General features: G+C 42.2%; 1 protein-coding gene across 1 annotated transcript; it reads right to left on the bottom strand.

Moving 5' to 3' along the window:
* Positions 1 to 7,079: 7,079 nt before the first annotated feature.
* On the bottom strand, positions 7,080 to 20,608 carry LOC125269581 (trichohyalin-like). Its single transcript, XM_048192512.1, has 5 exons — positions 20,555 to 20,608; positions 19,805 to 19,888; positions 18,852 to 18,908; positions 17,649 to 18,491; positions 7,080 to 9,550 (listed from the first exon to the last, which is right to left on the bottom strand). The coding sequence occupies exons 2-5, from the start codon at positions 19,824 to 19,826 to the stop codon at positions 7,629 to 7,631; spliced, it is 2,844 nt and encodes a 947-aa protein (XP_048048469.1). The 5' UTR covers positions 19,827 to 19,888; positions 20,555 to 20,608; the 3' UTR covers positions 7,080 to 7,628.
* Positions 20,609 to 20,758: the final 150 nt, after the last annotated feature.

Here is a 20,758-nt window from a genome sequence, read left to right as displayed (position 1 = left end):
TTCTGTTTATTCTTTAATGTTTCTTGGAAATTAAGCTGATCAGTTTGTTCCTTTAACTCCTCCCAGTTTATACGTCTCTCAAATCAAATCACAGGATTGTCTGGAAACACAATCTTCACCCAAACAAGTCAAAGTTTTTCAGGTTTTCTCTAATTCACACAGATGAATTATTGTTCATTCACAAGACTGTAAAGGAAATGGTAATTAGCTTAACAAAATTAATTCTGTTGTTCATCGTAACAGTCACATGGTGGCGATGTGCTCCCATTGTCATCTGATCTGAAAGCAGACGGCTGTTTGGACAGGAGAGTTACAACAATAAGTACAATGATGTTTAAATTATTAGTTTAATGATTATGAACACAAATTGACACACAAAAAACAAATTAATGTTTATTGTATTCATTGATAAAAGCACAAGTCTGGCATGGAGGAATGTAGGGGGGGAACTAAGCATATACTGTCAGACAGATAGATAGATAGATAGTATAGGAAATCGGGGGAAACAAATCTGAAGAGATCACTTTATATGATAAAACCTTTAAGCTTTTTTTCATATATGAATAATGTTGATCAATTACCAACACAATTATCTCAATGCATTTGTTTTTACAAAGTGGTACTTTTGTTTCAGTATCTTACACGGCACAAGGAAGCTTGATTTCAAATGGTAAATTGAATTTAAATAAAACAAGTAAACAGTAATAAGAACAAATAAGTTACTAATAGCACAAATAAATACATTAGAATAAAGATTCAAAAGAAATAGCTTTATTTTTTCAGGTACGTCTAACAGCCTATTGAGGTAAGAAACTGAATAAAGTAATCAAATTTAAAGTAACATTGGATGATCTTTATTTAAAATATTAAATACAGACTAATCAATTAAATTTACACAAGTTATTTAAGAGCAGTAAGTGATTTTCTCTTTGTGTTTTGTTGTTTGATTAACATCAATAAAATAGAGAGGCATGTATATTAGCCCTCTGCCCCTTTAAGACCTGACGTGCACACACACCCAAAATACTGTTACTGGACTGTTTACAACTGTTTTTCGTTCATGGGTATTGTGACTTACATTTTTGAGTCTGTTTGGACATTAATAAGCTGAAAAAAGAGCTCTTTTTCGCACTTTCAGAGAGCAGTTCAACTGTTCTGCTGAAGCTTATTTGGCACCAGTATCCTTTCTGCGCGCGTTTGACTTGACTGCAAAGTTGGAGTGCTTGTCTAAAAAAATTCCGTTTTTTTGAGGTCTCAAAGAGACAGTTCTGCGTTTAAATAAATGCTATTCTTCTCAAGAAAAAAGACAGAAGTTGTGAGTGGGGTGCCCAAGCTTAGGCCAAGGCTCTGCCCCTGTGAATGAGAGGAGGTGTGTCAGCTTGCTGTCAGAGAGGAGAGCAAGAACACACAGCTAGTAGGTGTATCGATACTGCAGAAAGGAGTTTTGTTATCGTTTCAGATATATTTTAGTATCAATACATATCGAAATATAGATATTTTTGACAACACTATTCTGTTCATCGGCTGATGACTCTAAAGAAACACCCATAAGATCATAACAAAAGAGGACTGACCCGTCATATAAATATGTTGTTATCCAGAACATCTACCAGCCAGTGTGTGAATCTGAGAAGCTATAGACTATCTGAACAGAAGAACACAGAACCTGTACACTTTGTGAACTGCAGAAAACAGCTGAACATGAAAATAGTCGTCCTTCAGATCTACAGTCACAAACTCATGCTCTCTCTGAAATGTGTGATAGTTTCTGAAGGGACATTTGATCAGCGTATAGTTTAAACCTCTGAAATTCAGAATGGGACGTATGTGGCCATCTTTCTTGGGTATGATGAAATATCAGCTGTGAATCCACATCCTCTCTGGTGAAGGAGAACCTCTTCTAATCCCCTTTTCCCAAAAGAGAATAACTCTCTCATCAGAAAGGAGTTTGCTGACCAGACACTTCTGTAGGAATTACCCCTTGAAATACTTGATCTGAATGATGAGAGCAAACTTTATGGTTCAAAGTACCACCGAGACGGACAGATTCTCCAGACGCTGCCAAAACAAAGCTGTCTTTTCAAAACTTCATTTCCAAACACTAACTCCTCACAGCGATATTGTATTTGTGACATCTTTGATGTGTTTCTCGTACGCCTCTTCAGGTCAAACATCAGCATTGACATCAACTCAAAGCTTGTCCATTTCAAGCAGTCGTCCAGCTGATGTATAATTCCATCACAATCTAGCTTTCTGTAAAGCAGGTAATTCAGCCGTCCTGCTCTAAACTAGATCAAGATCTCTCTCCGGCTCTCTCAGATCATGAAGGAGCTGAAACCATCTTCACACTGATGAACCTCAGTCGATCACACTCACTCTGAACTCCAGGAATAAGAGTCAAAATATATCATTCTTAAAACTGATATTTAACACTAAAATTTCACTCCAAGTGCACGTTTATAGCGCCTCAAGTGGCTGTTGTGATTTTTAGTTTGCAAAGACTGTGAGGAAGAAGCTTTATTCCTTTCTCTAATGGGAATAAGTACAGACCTGCTATACTCGTTTATCAGTTTCAAAGAGTAGAAATGAATGTTTTATCAAAGTAACTAAGAAATATTATATCATGTTATGATTTGTAAATGTTTTAGTAGTCACACAGTGTACAGTAAATACAACAGCAGCATATGATCTGTCCAGAGAACTGCAGTCCTGTTAAATGTCGAGTTCAGAGAGAAAACAGAGGAGAAACCTGAGAGACGACAACACAATAACAGTGACTTCAACACAGAACGATCTGAATAAACCTGTGAACAACACCGAGATACAGACAGAAGAAAACAAGATCTGTAACATGACAGGAACATTTAAAGGAAAGTCTATAGGAAATGTATTTCAGTAAGTGTTCTGGATTTGACAAATTTAACTGGTGATTTTAGTAATTATCAAACAATATGTGAAGCAGTGATTTACTCTTCGTTTAGTCTCTGTAATGCTATACATAAATGATTATACATCATTGATAACGTTGCTTGAATGTCAGTGAAGAGACGCAGCTGACGCTGGTAGGTCATGTGATAATGACAACATGGCGGATGTGTGTCAAGATTACGTTCATCTATATAGAAGACAGTTATTAGCAGTCACAGAGTGAGAACTTCTTCAAAGGCAAGGCAATTTCAAGGCAATTTTATTTGTATAGCACATTTCATACACAATGGTAATTCAAAGTGCTTTACATAAAGAATAATAATAAAAATAGAACATAAGGAATAGAAATAACAGTAAAAACAGAATTTTTACCGCAATATTTAAAATGCATTAAAAGTCAGAATCAAGATGATACATAAAAGATATAAAATACATTAAAAGTGAAATAAAAACAGGAAAAGGAATTTAAAGAATAAAAAGATATAAATACGTATAAAATAAAGTGCAAACAGTTCGGACATAGCACAGTGCTCAATCAGCAAATGCATAGATAAAAAGATGTGTTTTGAGTCTGGATTTGAATGTGGCTACTGTTGGAGCACACCTGATCTCTTCTGGAAGCTGGTTCCAGCTGCGGCTGGCGTAACAGCTAAAAGCAGACTCTCCCTGCTTTGAGTGAACCCTTGGTATTTTTAAGTGTGTTGATCCTGATGATCTGAGTGATCTGTTAGGTTTATATTCTATGAGCATATCTGCAATGTATTGGGGTCCTAGGCCATTGAGTGATTTATAAACGAGCAACAGTACTTTAAAATCAATTCTAAATGCAACTGGAAGCCAGTGCAAGGACCTGAGGACTGGTGTGATGTGTTCATGTTTTCGGGTTCTGCTCAGTATCCTGGCAGCAGCGTTCTGTACGAGCTGCAGTTGTCTTATGGTCTTTTTGGGAAGGCCAGTGAGGAGCCCATTACAGTAATCCACACTGCTGGTGATGAAAGCATGAACAAGTTTCTCTAAGTCTTGACTGGAGACAAAGCATCTAATTCTTGCAATATTTTTGAGATGATAATATGCTGATTTAGTTATTGTCTTTACATGGCTACTGAAACTCAGGTCTGACTCCAGAATCACACCAAGATTCCTGACTTGATTTTTAGTTGTTTGACCCCTAGAGTGAAGGTACGTGTTCACTTTGAGAACTTCGTCTTTGTTTCCAAAAGCAATGACTTCAGTTTTGTCTTTGTTTAACTGAAGGAAGTTTAGGCACATCCAGTTTTTAATTTCATCAATGCATTGGCACAGGGAGTCAATGGGGCTGTAGTCGTTAGGTGAGAGGGCTAGGTAAATCTGGGTGTCATCTGCATAGCTGTGATATGCAATTTGGTTCTTTCTCATTATTTGGCTCAGTGGCAGCATATATAGGTTGAACAGGAGGGGTGCAAGTATTGAACCTTGAGGGACTCTGCATGTCATGGATGTCCACTCAGACTTATAGTCACCGATACTCAAATAATAACCTCTCCCTTCTAAGTATGACCTGAACCATTTAAGGACCATCCCAGAAAGCCCAACCCAGTTTTCGAGCCTGTCAAGAAGAATGTTGTGATCAACAGTGTCAAACGCAGCACTGAGGTCGAGTAGAACCAGCACTGATAATTTACCTGAATCTGTGTTTAGGCGAATATCATTTATTATCTTTATGAGTGCTGTCTCTGTGCTGTGATGCGGTCGGAAACCAGATTGAAAGTTGTCAAAGTATCCATTCAAGCTTAAGAACTTGTTCAGCTGATTGAAAACAACTTTTTCAATGATCTTGCCTATGAAAGGAAGATTTGAGATTGGCCTGTAGTTGCTCAATATGGTGTTATCCAGATTGCTCTTTTTCAGGAGGGGCTTAACAACTGCAGTTTTCAGGGATTTTGGAAAAGTCCCAGAGAGAAGTGAGGCATTTACCACTTCTAGGAGATCTGCTTCTAAACAGTTAAACACTCTTTTGAAAAAAGATGTGGGAAGTGTGTCAAGGGCGCAGGTTGATGTTTTAAGGTGCTGTACTGTTTCTTCCAAAATTTTACCATCAATTGCTTCGAAATCAGACATAATAGCTACTTTCTGAGGTTGTGATCTGATCTGTTTTACCCCAGTGCAGCTCAAGGATGTGCTGATCGCCTTTCTGATATTATTAATTTTCTCAGAGAAGAAGGAAGCAAACTCACAACATTTGCTGTCTGAGAGCATTTCACTAGGAATCTGACTTGGGGGGTTTGTTAGTCTCTCTACAGTAGCAAAAAGAGTGCGGGTGTTGTTTAAGTTTCTGTTTATTATATTTGAGAAGAAGGTCTGTCTAGCTTTGCCTAGTTCCACATTGAAAGCATGAAGAATATCTTTATAGATGTTATAATGAATTTCAAGTTTTGTCTTTCGCCACTTGCGCTCAGCTTTTCGGCATTGTCTTTTCATATTTTGCACTGCTGTTGAGTTTCTCCACGGTGCTTTTTGTCTGCCACTTTTCTTCCTGACTTTCACAGGAGCAATGTTATCAATAACATTCTGTACTTTTGAGTTAAAAGAATCAAGGAGAAAATCAACAGAGTCTGCAGATATGCTTGGTGTTAAAGATATAGCCTTCATAAACAGTGCACTAGTATTCTCATTTAAGCATCGCTTTTTGCCCGAGACAGATCTAGCTTCAACAGTCGGACAGATCAATATTTCAAAGAAAATACAGAAATGATCAGATAGCGCTACATCCTTAATGACAATGGATGAAATGTTTAGACCCTTACTAATAATTAAATCTAGAGTGTGTCCACGATTGTGTGTAGGTCCATGTACATGCTGAGTCAGATCAAAAGTATTCAAAACTGTTAGGATTTCTTTTGACATATTGGATTCTGCATTTTCTATGTGGATGTTAAAGTCCCCAGTAATAACAAAACAGTCAAACTCTGAGGAAATTGCTGATAACAGTTCTGTAAAATCCTCCACAAAGGCTGGAGAGTATTTTGGAGGCCTGTAAATAACTGTAAGTAGAATGCGAGGAGCACCTTTTAACACAATACCTAAATATTCGAAAGACAAGTAATCCCCAAATGACACTTGCTTGCATTGATAGACATCTTTAAATAGAGCAGCAACACCTCCACCTCTCCTAACAGCTCTGCAGACACTCATAAAAGTAAAGTTAGGAGGGGCTGTTTCATTCAGGATTGTTGCACTGCAGCTGTCATCAAGCCATTTTTCATTTTTGAAGCATAAAATCTAGGTTGTTTGTGGTTATTAAGTCATTGACTAGAAGTGATTTATTTTTAAGTGAGCGGATGTTTAAAAGTGCTAACTTAACAGTCTTACTTTCTGTCTCTACAGTAATCTTAGTTTGACGTGTAATAGGTATCAGATTAAATGGGTTTGCCAAACGGTTTGAAAAGGCCTTAGGCTTTCTATAACGTAATAAAACAGAAATAGAGAAAGCTACAGGCACACTGGGTTCCCGCTTGTTCTGTAAACCATTGATAAAGTCACTGTTATCGTAGCGGGGACCCGACACACATCACTGAGAGCTGTTATCGGTTGTTTTTGATTCACCTAGAACAGATGGAGGAGGGTGAGGGCCCTGCCGTTGTGGCAGGGGCCGAAGAGCTCTCGCAGGAGGAGGGGGTGGCCGAGCTGGGCCCACAGGCTTTGGTGGTTTCGGGGCTTGACGCTTTTTTGTTGATATCTGGGGGCTCGCAGCAAAAGAGTGGGAGAGTTTGGTTCCAGCATACACCAGTTCCTCCATTTTCTCTGAGAAGCACAGAAGAGGGGATGCTGGAGAGAGGGATAATGTGTCCGGTGAGAGGGGCTGTTGCTCTGGTGTTACCGGAGGCTGTAATATGTTGTCCTGGCTTCCCTGGCTGTTTTCCCAAAAGTCGTCCTTGGGTGCTGAATCTTGGAGCAGTTCTAACACGTCACTGTCTCTCTGTGAGCTCTGTGGGCAGGGCTCAGTCAGGATTGTGTCCGTGAGCAGTGGTTGTTGTGGCTGCGTGGTGTTATCATTGACCTTGTGGGAAGTGTCAACCGCATGTCCATTCAGCTGCTGAAGTGAAGTCCTGTGGTCAGTTGTACTCTGTCCAGGTGTGTTTGTGCCATTCAGGTTGAGTGGATTTGCACACACTACTGAAGGATGATGGAGGCAGAAGTAGATATTGTCCTTTAGCACTCTTGAGCCCAGTTTGTTTGGGTGCAGGCCATCATGAGTGAACAATTGTCTCTGACTCCAGAACAGATTGAAGTTGTCAATGAAGTACAGTCCTTTTAAGTTGCAGGTTTTTTGCAGTTAAGTTAAGTCCAAGCAACCGTGTAAATCTATTTGTTCCTCTTGCTGGGAGTGGTCCACTGATGAACGACTGAACTTTTAGTCTTTTAAGCATTTCAAAAAGTTCATTGAAATCCCTCTTAAGGAGTTCTGACTGCTCCTTTCGAATATCATTCTTCCCCACATGAATGATTAGTCGATTTGCAGTCTTATATTTCAAAGTAAGTAAAGATCTCCTCAAGAGATAGTGATTCAGACACTGGGCATTGGGACAGACCCTATGAGTCTCACTGTGGACGTTCTGCTCGAGAGCGCCCTCTGGAGTCAGACTCGAGTAAAAATAAATCACTCAATAGTTCATTCTCGTCACACACTGTTAGGAAGATCATTGATGATTCTTTGAACACAATCAGAGAATGGCACAGCTGGATCTGCTCTTCAGCTTCTCTATCTCTTTCAGCAGCTCTTTTATTTCTTCTTCTTTCTGCTCCTGCAGGTTTCTGTGGAGTTTCTCCAGCAGTTCATGTTGTTTGTGACGTTCTTCCAGCATCTGCTGGAGCTCCTGAAGCTGCTGCTCGTTTCTCTCTCTGAACTCATTCAGCTCTGCTTGATTTCTGGCTTCATCTTCATGCTTCTTCTGCAGGACTTTCAGCTCCTCTTCATGTTTCTTTTTCATTTCATCTCGCTCTTTCTCTTCTCTTTCCTTTCTCTCCTTCTCCTCTTTCTCTCTTCTCTTCACCTCCTCTTCTTGTTCTCGTTTCACATCTTCAATCATCTTCATCCATCTCTTTCTCTCTTCCTCTCGTCTCTCATCATCTTCTCGTTTTCTTCTCTCCCACTCCTCTGTTCTCTCTCGTTCCAGTCTTTTCATTTCATGTATCTTTTCCTCATGTTCTCTCTCTTTTTCTTCTCTTTCTCTTCTCTGTTTCTGTCTCTCCTCCTCTATCTTCTGTCTTTCTTCTTCTCTCTCTCTTTCAAATCTCTCTCTCATTTTCTCCAGTTCTTCTTGTTTTTCTCTCAGCTGTTCCTCGTGTTTCTCTTTTGTCTTTCTTTCTTCTTCCTCTCGTTCTTTCATCTGTCGTTTCTTTTCATCCTCCCACTCTCTCTGCTGTCGTTTAATTTCCTCTTGAATCTCTTTTCTGTCATTTTCAGCCTCTTTTATTTTTCTTTTCCATTTCTGTCTCTCTTCCTCTTCTTCTTCATTCCTCCTTTTCTCCTCCAAATCTCTCTTTTTTATCTCCTCGTCATGTTTCATCTGTAACTCTGCTATAATTCGCTCGTGCTCGTTTCTCATCTTTTCTAGATCTCGTCTGTATTTCTCTTCTCTCGTTCTATCTTCTTCTTCTCTTTCTTTCTGATGTTTTTCATACTGTAATCTCTGATTTTCAATCTCTCTCTTCAACTCTTGATATTCGTCTCTTCTCTGTTTTTCCTCTTCTGATCGTTTCTGGTTTTCAATCTCTTGTTTCATTTGTTCTCTTTTCTCTTTTTCTTCAAACTCTTTTCTGAGTTTTTGCTCTTTTTCTCTCAGTTGATTCTGTGTTTTCATCCTCTCCTCATCTGCTCTTTGTTTCTCTTCCTCGAGTCTCTTCATCATGTTCTTCATTTCCATCTCACGTTTGGTATTTATTTCCTCATGTTGAGCCTGAATTTCTCTCTCCTTCTGGTTCATTATTTCCTTCATTCTCTTTTTAATGTGAATCTCTGCCTCCTCAAACATGCTGTTAGTGAAGTGTTGACTGTCATTCGTGTGTTTCAGCTCTTCTATCATGTTGAACAGCTGAATCAATTGAGTTCGCTCTCGTTTCTCTTTGTTATTGAACACCAGGAATCTGTTTCCACAGTCTCGGATCAGTTTCTTGAGGTCAGCATTGTTACTTCTCTTCACATAATCTTCTACAGACTCGTCTCCGAGTTGGTCTCCTCCAGTGAACAGAACGATGCTGAACTGAGCAGTTTTTGGACCAAAGATCTTCTTGATCAGATCCACAGTGTCCGTCTCCTCTCTATCAAATCTGCCCAAACTCAACACAATGATGAACACGTGAGGTCCAGGTGCTGACAGTGAAACACACTTCATCAAGTTTTCTATCACGTGATCTTTTGGTAATGTCATGTCAAAGAGTCCTGGAGTATCAACAACAGCCACTGATCGACCGTCGACTTCAGCGACTCTCTTCTGACAAACAGTCGTCACTGCGTTCATGCTCAGCTGACTCACAAACTCCTCTCTTCCCAGAATACTGTTTCCTGTGGCACTCTTCCCACTTCCTGTCCTCCCGATCAGCACAATCCTCAACTGCTCCAGATCATCTGCCTCACCTTCAGCATCTGAAAATCATGGTGGAAGAGTTTTATATGTATTAATATCATTCAGCTTTAATCGTGGTGTTTTTCAGCCTATATCTGTATCAACACAAAGTGGAAACAGACATTTGTGTTATTGAAAGGTCTGGGTGTAAATGACATGAGGGTTAGTAATTAATGACAGAAATGTTTTTGGGTGAATTAACCCTTTAATAAACATCAGAAAATGCCCAGATTTATCCCACGACTATTTACAGAAACCATTACACCGGGATGATGGAGTTAAAGCTGTGACTGCAGAGACTTCAACATTGTTTGTGTAAATATAAAAAATAAATAACTTCCAGGACTGTGTCCTACTGTGAGATCCACAATGAGCAGGAAATAGTAAATGCTCCTCAGAGTTAAAGATGACCATGACACTGCCTGATTTATTCAGAATTACAAACAAATCCTGACAGAGTTTATGTGAAGTGAAGACACAACTTTGATAGACTTTGTCCCTTATTTCAAGAATCAGTGATATACGCAAAGCGTGTTCATCTACAGAGCCGTACACGTGTGTTATAGGGAACTGTGACTCTATCTGTCAACTCAATACTGTTCTTTCAATCAGGAATAGAAGTTAAAATTGAGCAGTTATACTGTTTGTGATGATTTGGAGGCTCCATTTTGGAAAAACCCCAAAACACATTTATGCCAGATTTTGAAAACTTTTTTTTAACAAGTACAGTACATGTGGTTAGAAAAATCAGGCTATTCTGATGATGAACCTGACGTCACTGTACACAAACACTAGTGTACTGTAGCAGTGACTGGTATATACCCAGGTGGGTAGTAGCAAATCAGATTTGTTTGGCAGAGGAAGCATGGCTTACCTGCTGCATTATCACAAACTGTTCTGAGTCCTGACTGGAAAACTTTAGTTTTAAGTTGGGTTGTCAAAAGTACAGACTAAGGTACCAAGTCAGTGAATTTTAAAAACGTGACGATACCAGCATGTCCTCTTGTTGAGTAGATTGATAAACACCTCTGATTGGCTGTTGTGTTCACTTGCTCAACACATATAATCTGAGATATATCAATTATCAAAGCATCAAAAATGTTGTAAATAGTCATCAATGACACCGAGCGCTTACACACACACACAGGGGAGTCTTTTGTCAGCAGATCTGTCTATGAGTGGATATATTAGAGATATCGCTGATAGACGCCTGCTTTCAAACACTCCCATATGTATCTGTGTAAGCGCTCAGTGAAAAGCATCAGTTGCCATTAATGAGAGTGGAAGAGAGCGATGTTCATTCACTCCCCCACCTACATTCCCTGCTGATTCTGAGACTCAAAACTGTGACCTTCAGGTTACAAGTCAAACTCTCTAACCATTAGACCATTATTATATGACAAGATTAATATCATATTTTATCATTTTATCATATTTATGGAGTGGTTAATAGAGTTTTATTTTGAACTTAGACTTAAGTATTGTTGTGCTTTAGTCTCTCGCTTAACAGCGTCCGAGGAGGCGTGAAGAGAAGCACACAACAAAGCGAATCCATTTCAGGAACTTTACTTAACTTATTAAACCACAACTTTACAATAGCGGGGGTTTATGCTCTTGCCCAGTGCTGATGGGTTTATACACAACCATCCGCACCAAAGCCTGCGAGCATACTGACGCTAACCGTAAAACAAACAGTGAACTAAACCCTGTGTGATGATGTAGCCACATCTGGTTGGCTAATACAGAACTTATTGTGTATACATGAAATAATTGTAACAAACAACTTATTTTAATTAACTAACACTATAACACCACCCCCTTTTTAGCTCTGCAGAGTCCCTTCTGTACCACTGAAGGTGAACAGTTAACTTTTATTTTCCTCCATTTTATTTTTATTTTTCAGTCCATATAACGACTTGGGGCTCGAACAAGTCGCCCCCTTTTTGTCTTCGTCCCCTCATTTCCATAGGGACTAGGATCAGAGTTAGAGTCCGTTACTCCAGTTCTTGGAGTTTTGGACTATAGCCCTTTTTCCTGCTACTGACTCTCACTAACACAAGATCACCTACTTGATAGGACTTTTCTCTGGCTCATAAGTCATAGACCTTCTTCTGGCGGGTCTGAGCAGAGTGTTCTGGCGCACTACTTGATGAGCCTGCTGCAGGTTAGCTTGCAGTTCCTGGACAAACTCAGATGTACCTTTAGCTCCTCTGATAACCTCAGCCGTCCTTAACCAGATGTCATGTGGCTGGAAAACGTCTCGCCCTAACATCAGCTGATTTGGTGTGAAACCTGTTGCTGAATGCACAGTGCTCCTGTATGCTGCAGTGAGTAAGGGAAGATGTTCATCCCAATTACGCTGACTTTGGTCCACATAGCACCGTATCATCTGCAAGAGTGTTCTATTGAATCTTTCCACTTGCCCGTTCGAAGCTGGATGATATGGTGTGGTCCGGGTCTTGGTTAATTGTAACAGGCGACAAACCTCTGTAAACAGTGAACTCTTGAAGTTCCGTCCTTGGTCAGTGTGACTCTCAAGGGGAGCACCAAAACGTGAGATGAAGTCAAACACCAACCTCTTTGCTGTTGTCTCAGTTCCTTGTTCAGGGACAGGAAAACGCCTCTACTCAGCGTATAAACTGGTCGATTATAACGAGGATGTACCTGCTGCCTGACTTGTATTCTGGGAATGGTCCTAGGACATCAAGGTGGAGTCGATCCATAGGTGCACCAGCCTGGTAGTTCTGGAGCTTGGCCCTTCCCGTTGGACTGGTTGTCTTCCTCGCATAAGGAAGGAAGCGCATAAGCGTCTTTTCATCTCCTACATGACCTGCTTGAGCTGGATTGTCACAGGCTTGGAGAACCTCATTCTTTAGGGAAACCGCACAAGTAAGTGCAAAGATGACATACCTCCAGTGACATCATCCCAACGGTAATAGAGGACCCCATCTCGCTTCTCCACTTGAGACCAACAGAGCCAGTAATTGCGAACCGCTGGGCTCTGCATCATGACCTCTTCCTTAGCAGGCAAGGAAACATCAGACATCCATTTATGGAGAACAGAAAGGTCTGGGTCAGCTAATTGTTCTTCCCTGAGACTTTCGAGGCTCAGTGATTGCAGCCAGTTTGACGAAGGACCTGGGTTGTTATCACCTGCTTCATTAACAAGACTGGGAGTGTTAGTGCAACTAACCTCATTCTGACAGTTAAGAGAGTGTGTGTGTCTTACTGCCAAGGGGATAACATCATCAACATCTTCCTCGAATCTGGCCTATTGATGGTGGAGCTTTCAACAGAAGGGACAGCCCTTGCATGGCAAGCTATCTAGCTCTGTCTGTTATCCTGCTTGATAACAGTCACAAGGTTCCTCATCCAGAGTCCTTCGTGATAGGGCGTCAGCTTTGGCATGGTGTGTCCCTGGCCTATTCTCGATGACAAAGTTTTACTGGCTGAGTTTTTCAAGCCACCTAGCAAGTTGGCCTTCTGGTCGGTTAAACCTGTATAGCCATGTTAGACTGCTGTGATCCATCCTTAACATTAAGTTAAACCCCAGCAAATAGTGGCGGAACTGTCCTGTGAAACTGCTGGGAGTTCTTTACGTATAACACAGTACCTCTGGTGTGCTGGTGTGAGGAGACAGCTGGCAAATGAGATAAATTTCTCTTCCCCCCACTGTAACTGTGAGAGTACTGCTCCAATGCTCTGGTTGTACACATCTGTGTTTAGGACAGACTGTCCTGATGTAACTGAGAACACCAAGATGAGTGCAGTTTTGAGGCTACTTTTAAGATGTACGAAGGCCTTTTGCTGCTCCTCTTCCCAGGAGAAGGGAGTCTCTTTCTTGAGTAGCATTGTCAATGGTGTTGTGATTTCAGCAAACTTGGCAACAAACCTCCTATAATAATTGCACAGACCCAGGAAAGACTGGAGTTCCTGGACACTGGTTGGGGTCTTCCAGTCCCTAACATCATTAATGAGGGCTGGATTGGTCTCACAACATGACCAAGAAACAGGGCTTTATCCCTTAGCAGCTGGCATTTTGAGGGCTTAAGCTTCAGTCCATATTCCTGCAGCCTCTGAAAAACCTCTGTGAGCCACTCTATACACTGTTCCACATCTTCACCAAAGATGATTATGTTGTCCAGGTATATCAGCAAAGTGTCCCACTGCAACCCTCGTAGAACCAACTCCATGGCCCTCTGGAATGTGCTGGGTGCGTTACACAGACCAAAAGGCATCCTGGTGTACTCATATAGTCCATACATTGTCACAAAAGCAGTCTTGGATCGGTCTTTTTATTCATTACAAATCCCAAAATTTTATTCATTTTCATATCCTGACTGAAGGTCAAGTGTCGAGAATGTCTTTGCACCACCCAGCACATCCAGGCATTGCTCTATTTTTGGTAGGGGATATGCGTCTTTAATGGTAAGATCATTAAGCTGGCGATAATCTACACACCAGCATTCACAAGGGTTTTATCAGGTGCAGCTGCAAGTGTGGTAGTGTCTTCATGTGGGTATGGACCACAGGTTACTTTGCGGGCATCAGGCTGCTGCATGAGAGCAAACAAACTGGCCTCTGTTGGTTACAGTCTTTGGAGCAGAGGTGAAATGGCATGTTGGAGTTAATGAACGACTCTTTCTCAGGAGCTGGTGTACGCACCACTCCTTCCCCCGGAGGAGGGCCGGGTGAAGAATTTTTCTCCTGTTCCGCCATTGGCTCAATGGCCAGTGGTCCCAAATTCTCAAGAAAGAGCGGTTTCCTGACTCTCTGGTCATACAGGGTGTGCGTGGGCAGTGAGCGACGCTCTGCTTCCTCCTTCCCAGTCCCTGTCTTTTTGTCACAGGCAGGGAGTGTGCATTAGAGGACGCGCTGCTTCCTCATGGCTCCCTACCCAGTCCCTCATGGGACCCATAAATCTGGGTGCACCACACTCACTGCACACTCACTGTCTTGCTTGCCTCATGGCAGACAAGCGCACCCCTGTCCTGTGAATGGAGATTGCACTCCTGCTGGCGAAGGACGCAATAAAGCCTGTCCCTCCAGCCGAGATGAAGGTTGCAAGCGTCCTTCTTCGTACCCAACACAGCGGTGGTTTATGGCCGGTCTTGGATTGCGTGTCTTGAATCGGGCCCCTAACAGGCTCCTGTTCAAAAGTTGCGTTCACCCCATGATTGGTTGGTACTCTTATTCACCTCGACAGACCATGTTGCGCTCTGCTTCGAGGGTTGAGCATACCAGTACTAGGTCCTCCCCATTTGGCTGTCCCTGCCTTCCCGTGTCTTTCCAAAGCCACTGAAGCTGCCCTTACCCCGCTCAAGGAGGTGGGCATTCGCATCTTGAACTATCTTGAGGACTGACCCATTCTGGCTCACTCTCGAGATTAGTCATGCGAACACAGAGACCTGGTTCTCACGCACCACAGCCATCTGGGGTTTCAGGTCAACTGGGAAAAGTGGCTCTTCTCTGTGCAGAGAACCTCTTTTCTCAGTCTGGAGACGGACTTGGTCAGTATGACTGTATGTCTCGCCAGCGAGCACGCACAGTCAGTGCTGAACTGCCTGAATACATTCTCGCAGAAAACAGCGGTTCCACTGAAGCGATTCAGAGGCTCCTGGGGCATATGGCATTCCTAGCCACGGTCACGCCGCTCGGATTGCGCCATTTATATCCCGGCTGAGCTCAATCGTGCAGCCGACGCACTCTCACGACAGCTCACGCTCCCGGGGGAATGCAGACTCCACCCCCAGGTGGTCCAGCTGATTTGGAGCCGATTCGGGGATGCACAGGTAGTCCTGTTTGTTTCCCATGAATCCGCTCACCGCCAGTTACTCCCTGTCCGAGGGGACCCTTGGCACGGATACACTGGCACACAGCTGACCCCGGGGCCTACACAAATATGCATTTCCACCAGTGAGCCTTCTCGCACAGACACTGTGCAAGGTCGGGGAGGACGAGGAGCAGGTCTTGCTAGTTGCGCCGTACTGGCCCAACCAGACCTGGTTCCCAGAGCTGATACTCCTTGTGACAGCCCATCCCTGGCGCATCCAAGGACCTCCTTTCTCAGGGGCAGGGCACCATATGGAACCCATGTCCCGACCTGTGGAACCTCCATGTGTGGTTTCTGGACGGGATGTAGTTGACACTATCACTTCGGCTAAAGCCCCTCAACGAGGCGCGCTTATGCCATGAAGTGGAGTCTGTTCACTGAGTGGTGTTTTTCCCACTGGGAAGACCCCTGGAATGGCCGCTATCGCAGCACATCACGATGTGGTCTGTGGCAAGTCACTAGGAAAGCACGACCTGATCATCAGGTTCCTTAGAGGTGCCAGGAGGTTAATCCCCCTACGCCTCATTCCCTCTTGGGACATTTCTGTCGCTCTGTCGGGCCGACAGAGAGCTCCCTTCAAGCCCCTTGAGTAAGTTGAGCTGAAACATCTGTCATTGAAGACAGTGCTTCTGACCGCGCTCGCCTCCTTCAAGAGGGTTGGGGACCTGCAAGCATTTTCAGTCAGCAATTCGTGTCTGGAATTTCGAGTTGGACTACTCTCATGTTATCCTGAGACCCCGGCTTGGATATGTGCCCAAAGTTCCCACAACTCCCTTCCGGGACCAGGTGGTAAACTTGCAAGCACTGCCCCCGGAGGAGGCAGACCCAGCCCTAGCATTGCTGTGTCCCGTTCGTGCCCTGCGCACGCAGAGCTTTAGAAGCTCTGAGCAGCCCTTTGTCTGTTTTGGAGGTCAGCAGAAGGGAAAGGCTGTCTCCAAACAGAGGTTGGCCCACTGGATAGTGGATTCCAAGGCGAGCCGTGCCCCCTCGGGTTACGAGCTCACTTCACTCGGGGTGTTGCTTCGTCTTGGGCGTTGGCGCACGGCGCCTCTGTGGCAGACATCTGCAGAGCTGCAGGCTGGGCGACACCAAACACATTCGCAAGAATGCGAGCACTTTTCCCGCTCAGTTCAGTTCCCCGCATGCTGAACCCTGTGGAGTTCCTCCTGCATCCTGCGGCAGCCAGATGAGGCAGAGACGTCCGGTGCCAGGTCTAGTACTCATGTGTATGCCCGGTTGGTCTGCCCTTGTAATAGGCTAGATGCCCATATGATGTGATTCCCCGCAGGTAATCCCATATGTGTTTGTCTACGGTACGGTTTCCCTGACAGTAAACCCGTGTCTGTCCCTAGGCGGCTCTGCTCTGCCCTGTCTCTGAGTGCTAGAGTTCCTCCCAGAAGGTAGGACCAACATCAGAGATCTTCCATATGCGTCCTTATGTGTCTTCCACACGTTACCTCCCTTCGGGCAGGGTGTGGTCTCCGTAGCTTTCCCCTCTTTCGGGGAACGCTTTCCTGGTGTTTTGGTCATGGCTGAAAAACGTGGGAATCGAGTCCCGAAGCACTCTTCCCTCTTCACTGTAGCGCCCTGTCCTCTCCGTCCCACTAGTATTGAAGACACCCTGGGCTTACTCTGGGCACTGGAGGGTTACGGGTCTGGGTTAGCACCTGCATTTGGGCACACCACGTCTTGCCAGCATCTGCTCCCTAACACTCGTAACGTGGCTCAGTTGCTATGGCATTTTCCATTGGACCCCATTATGTCAGTATCGACATGACATCGAACGTGACTGACTGAATGGGAACGTCTAGGTTACTATTGTAACCCCCATTCCCTGAAGGAAGGAACAGAAACGTTACGTCCCCTTGCCATAGCCCTGAGTCACCGCTGAATGGCCGGGTGCCCTGGCTCAGCTCCTCAGCAAAATATGAAAGATAGTGAGTAGGCCTATTTATACCCGGATGCCGGGGGTGTGGCCCGGCATGTAAATCTCACTGGCCAATTCCCATTGGCTCGTTTTGTACCCTTGGAGGTGATTGGGCTCCCAAGCGAGACCCCATTGCGTCAGTATCGACGTAACGTCTCCGTTCCCTCCTTCAGGGAATGGGGGTTACAAAAGTAACCTAGACGTTTCTGAGTTTAGAGCCTGTGAAAGTGTGAAACAGTGAATGAAGCGTCTGGAGACTCAGTTAACAGTGTTCATATTCTCCGATCATCAAGAGCTGCTGACTGTAAATCATGAATTACACTGAATTATCTCAACAAACATCATCATTTCAACTCACTGTTTGTGTGTCCAGATACTGGAGTTTGTTCTTCTTTCTCTTCTTCTCTTCTCGTCTGTTCCTCCGGTCTCTGTTTCTCCCATTCATCTCGTTCTCTCTTCATCTCCTCATGGATTTCGCTCTTTATTTGTTCTTTATTTGTGCTCTCTCTCTCTTCTTGTAGTTTTCTCATCTCTTCTTCTCTTTCTCTGACTCTGTCCATCAGGATCTCTGTATGTTTTTCTAGTTCTTCTCTTTCAATCTGTCTGAACATCGAGTAGAAACTCCCTCCGTTTTCTTCTATCATGTCATCTATCTTCTGCAGTAGTTCAGACACCTGTGTTCGGTCTCCAGTCTGAATATTATTGAACACATGATATCTGTTTCCACACGCTTCAATCAGCTTCATCAAATGAGGTCTAGATCCTAGATACTCTTCAATAGTTATGTCATCTAGATAATCTCCTCTGGTGAAGAGCACCATGGTGAACATTAATGATTTCTCACCAAACATCTCTTGGATGATCTTCACTGTTCTATCATGTTCTCGAGTGAATTGTTCTACTCTGAGCACAATGATGAACACATGTGGTCCAGGCAGGATCATGGGAATGCAGTTTCTGATTTCTCTCTGGATCTCCTCATTACTCAGTTCAGTATTATACAGTCCTGGAGTGTCGATCACAGTGACGCGTCGGCCGTTGATTTCAGCTGTTTCTCTCTGACACTCTGTAGTAACTGATTGTGAAGATCTTTCTGCTCTAAACACTTTTCTTCCTAAGATTGTGTTTCCTGTTGCACTTATCCCAGCTCCAGTTTTTCCCAGCAGCACAATCCTCAGATCATCTGTGTTTTCTCCAGAGACTGAAATTTCAAAAGATTAAAATAGCATTTAAAAAATAATACTGAAATATAAGAAAACATCTTTATTCTTTCAAGTGACAAGATCAACTGGGGTCTGGGATAAGTTGTGCCAGTTTTCACTAGTTTCATTATTTTGATGAGTTATTTTTTATTATTATTTATACTAATTCAGACAGAAAGTTTTGTTATTTCTCTTGTGTACAGCTAAAACACTATAAATGATGAGTGAGCTCATCAGAAATCGTGGAGATGTGTATATTATATCCATCAATCGTGTTGTTTTTTCTTTGTGTGTAAGATTATAAAATTAAAGCAAAACCTTCAGCCCATAATAATCACATGATGTTCATCAACACTTACGGTCAGGTGGAGGATCTTTGCTCCGATCTCTCCTATGAGAAGAACCACGAGCAACATCTGCAGAAACAAGAACATCTGCAACTTACTTTTAATTCTTGAATATGACACAATAACTACACATTTCACTTTTCCTCTACAAAACATAAATGAAATCAGATTCACTGATTCTCTAGGAGATGTTACCATGGTAAACATAAAAATAATAATTACATAATCATTAGAGACACAAATGAAGTAAAATGGTGTAATACCGTAAGATAAAACAGTCATGATCCATCAGCATTAACAGATGAGCTTCTGCTGTCTTTTACTTTCTCATGTTTTTTTTTTGTTTGTTTTTTTTTTAATGTGAAAATTTAAACAAATCTAAATGTCAGACAATCTTTTAGTGATTTAAGTCTGAACACCAACTCTGGTTTACTGTGTTTGTTTGATCGTGTTTTATCAGCTTTATTTTAAATCTGATCCTTCAGTGAGATTAATAAACAGTGTTTCATAATGAATATGAGTCTATGAACACTGTATATCATAACTTACAGCTTATAGAAACAAAGAGGCTGCTGATATTTCACAAACACTCATGAATATCATCAGAAACATGACTGACCCTGAATGATTCAATACTCCAAATACCTGAAAATACTCAAGAACAATAACTGTGGAAACTTTAACTTTACTTTAAGTCAGTTTTAGGTAGATATTTTTAATTGAGTAAAACTTCTTAATTAAAGAGTATCATGTTCATCAATCACATCACAATAGCTTAAATTTCACCTGTACTAACTTAAGATGTTCTTCTCATGATCTACATTTATTCATTCAGCAGACGCTCGTATCTGAAGTGTCTCTGTATAAACCTGCACACGTCCACATTAAACTATGAACCCATTGATAAAGAGAGACTGACTGATGTTGATGGAGTTATTAATATCACTCATAGATCAATCTTTCACCTCTGCTTTCTCTGCTGGACATGATGATATTGTGTTCCTTCTTCAGTCTTCAGTCCATGATCTTCTCTGACTCCTGCCGTCCGTCTGTCAGAGATCACACTGATTTACTTCATTAACACACACTAATGAGATCACGTCACCACACACACATCAACACAAGATTCATTTAATGTGATGGTGTTTAAATATAGTTTGTGTGGAAGTTGTTTTTCTTCAAATCACACAATTTCAATTTCACTCAACACTTAACAACAATAACTTTTTAAACATGTGAGTCCCCTCCAAATGTTGTAAATATTGTGAAATATCAACTTTGATCTGAAAGCGAATAGATTTCCCTCTACAGGTGCTCATGTTGTTTTGACACTTTAGAAACTGATCCTTCATTAATGAATAACTACACAGGAACAAATGTTGTTATAAATGCTGAACAAATAATGTGTGAACAAAATCACCAGATCTAAATATCCTCAACAAAAACCCTTTCAACATCAAACCAAGAAATGAGACCTTCACTTTCACTGCCTCTCAGAGAATACAAAAACCTTTTAGGGTTTAAATATACAGAATATGAGACACAATCTTGTGTTTTTGGTTCTCTGACACACATGAAAGTGAAACCAACCATTTCTGCAGTTCATACAGTTAAACTACACTCATAATCACACTGAAATCACCATTCTGTGTTGAATATCATATTTACATATACTATGAGAGACAAATATCATGTCTTTAAAGTAAAACTGATACCTGCATGTCCAGGTTTGTTGTTCACTTCAGAGCAGGAAGAACTATGTGTGGGCGGAGTCAGTGATGTCACATGATACAGACACACCTGAATCCTGAGGAACATGAACATGTGATATTCTGCTCACTGTGGTAATAAAATGACACCATACTGACAAACAGATTATGGAATAACTTTATTTGATATTATACACAGATAGATAGATC

The sequence above is a fragment of the Megalobrama amblycephala genome, linkage group LG6 (genome assembly GCF_018812025.1).
Source record: "Megalobrama amblycephala isolate DHTTF-2021 linkage group LG6, ASM1881202v1, whole genome shotgun sequence".
NCBI classification, from domain to species: Eukaryota; Metazoa; Chordata; class Actinopteri; order Cypriniformes; family Xenocyprididae; genus Megalobrama; species Megalobrama amblycephala.
Note: the sequence above shows the minus strand (reverse complement) of the source record. Positions and strands in the feature narration are given on the sequence as shown.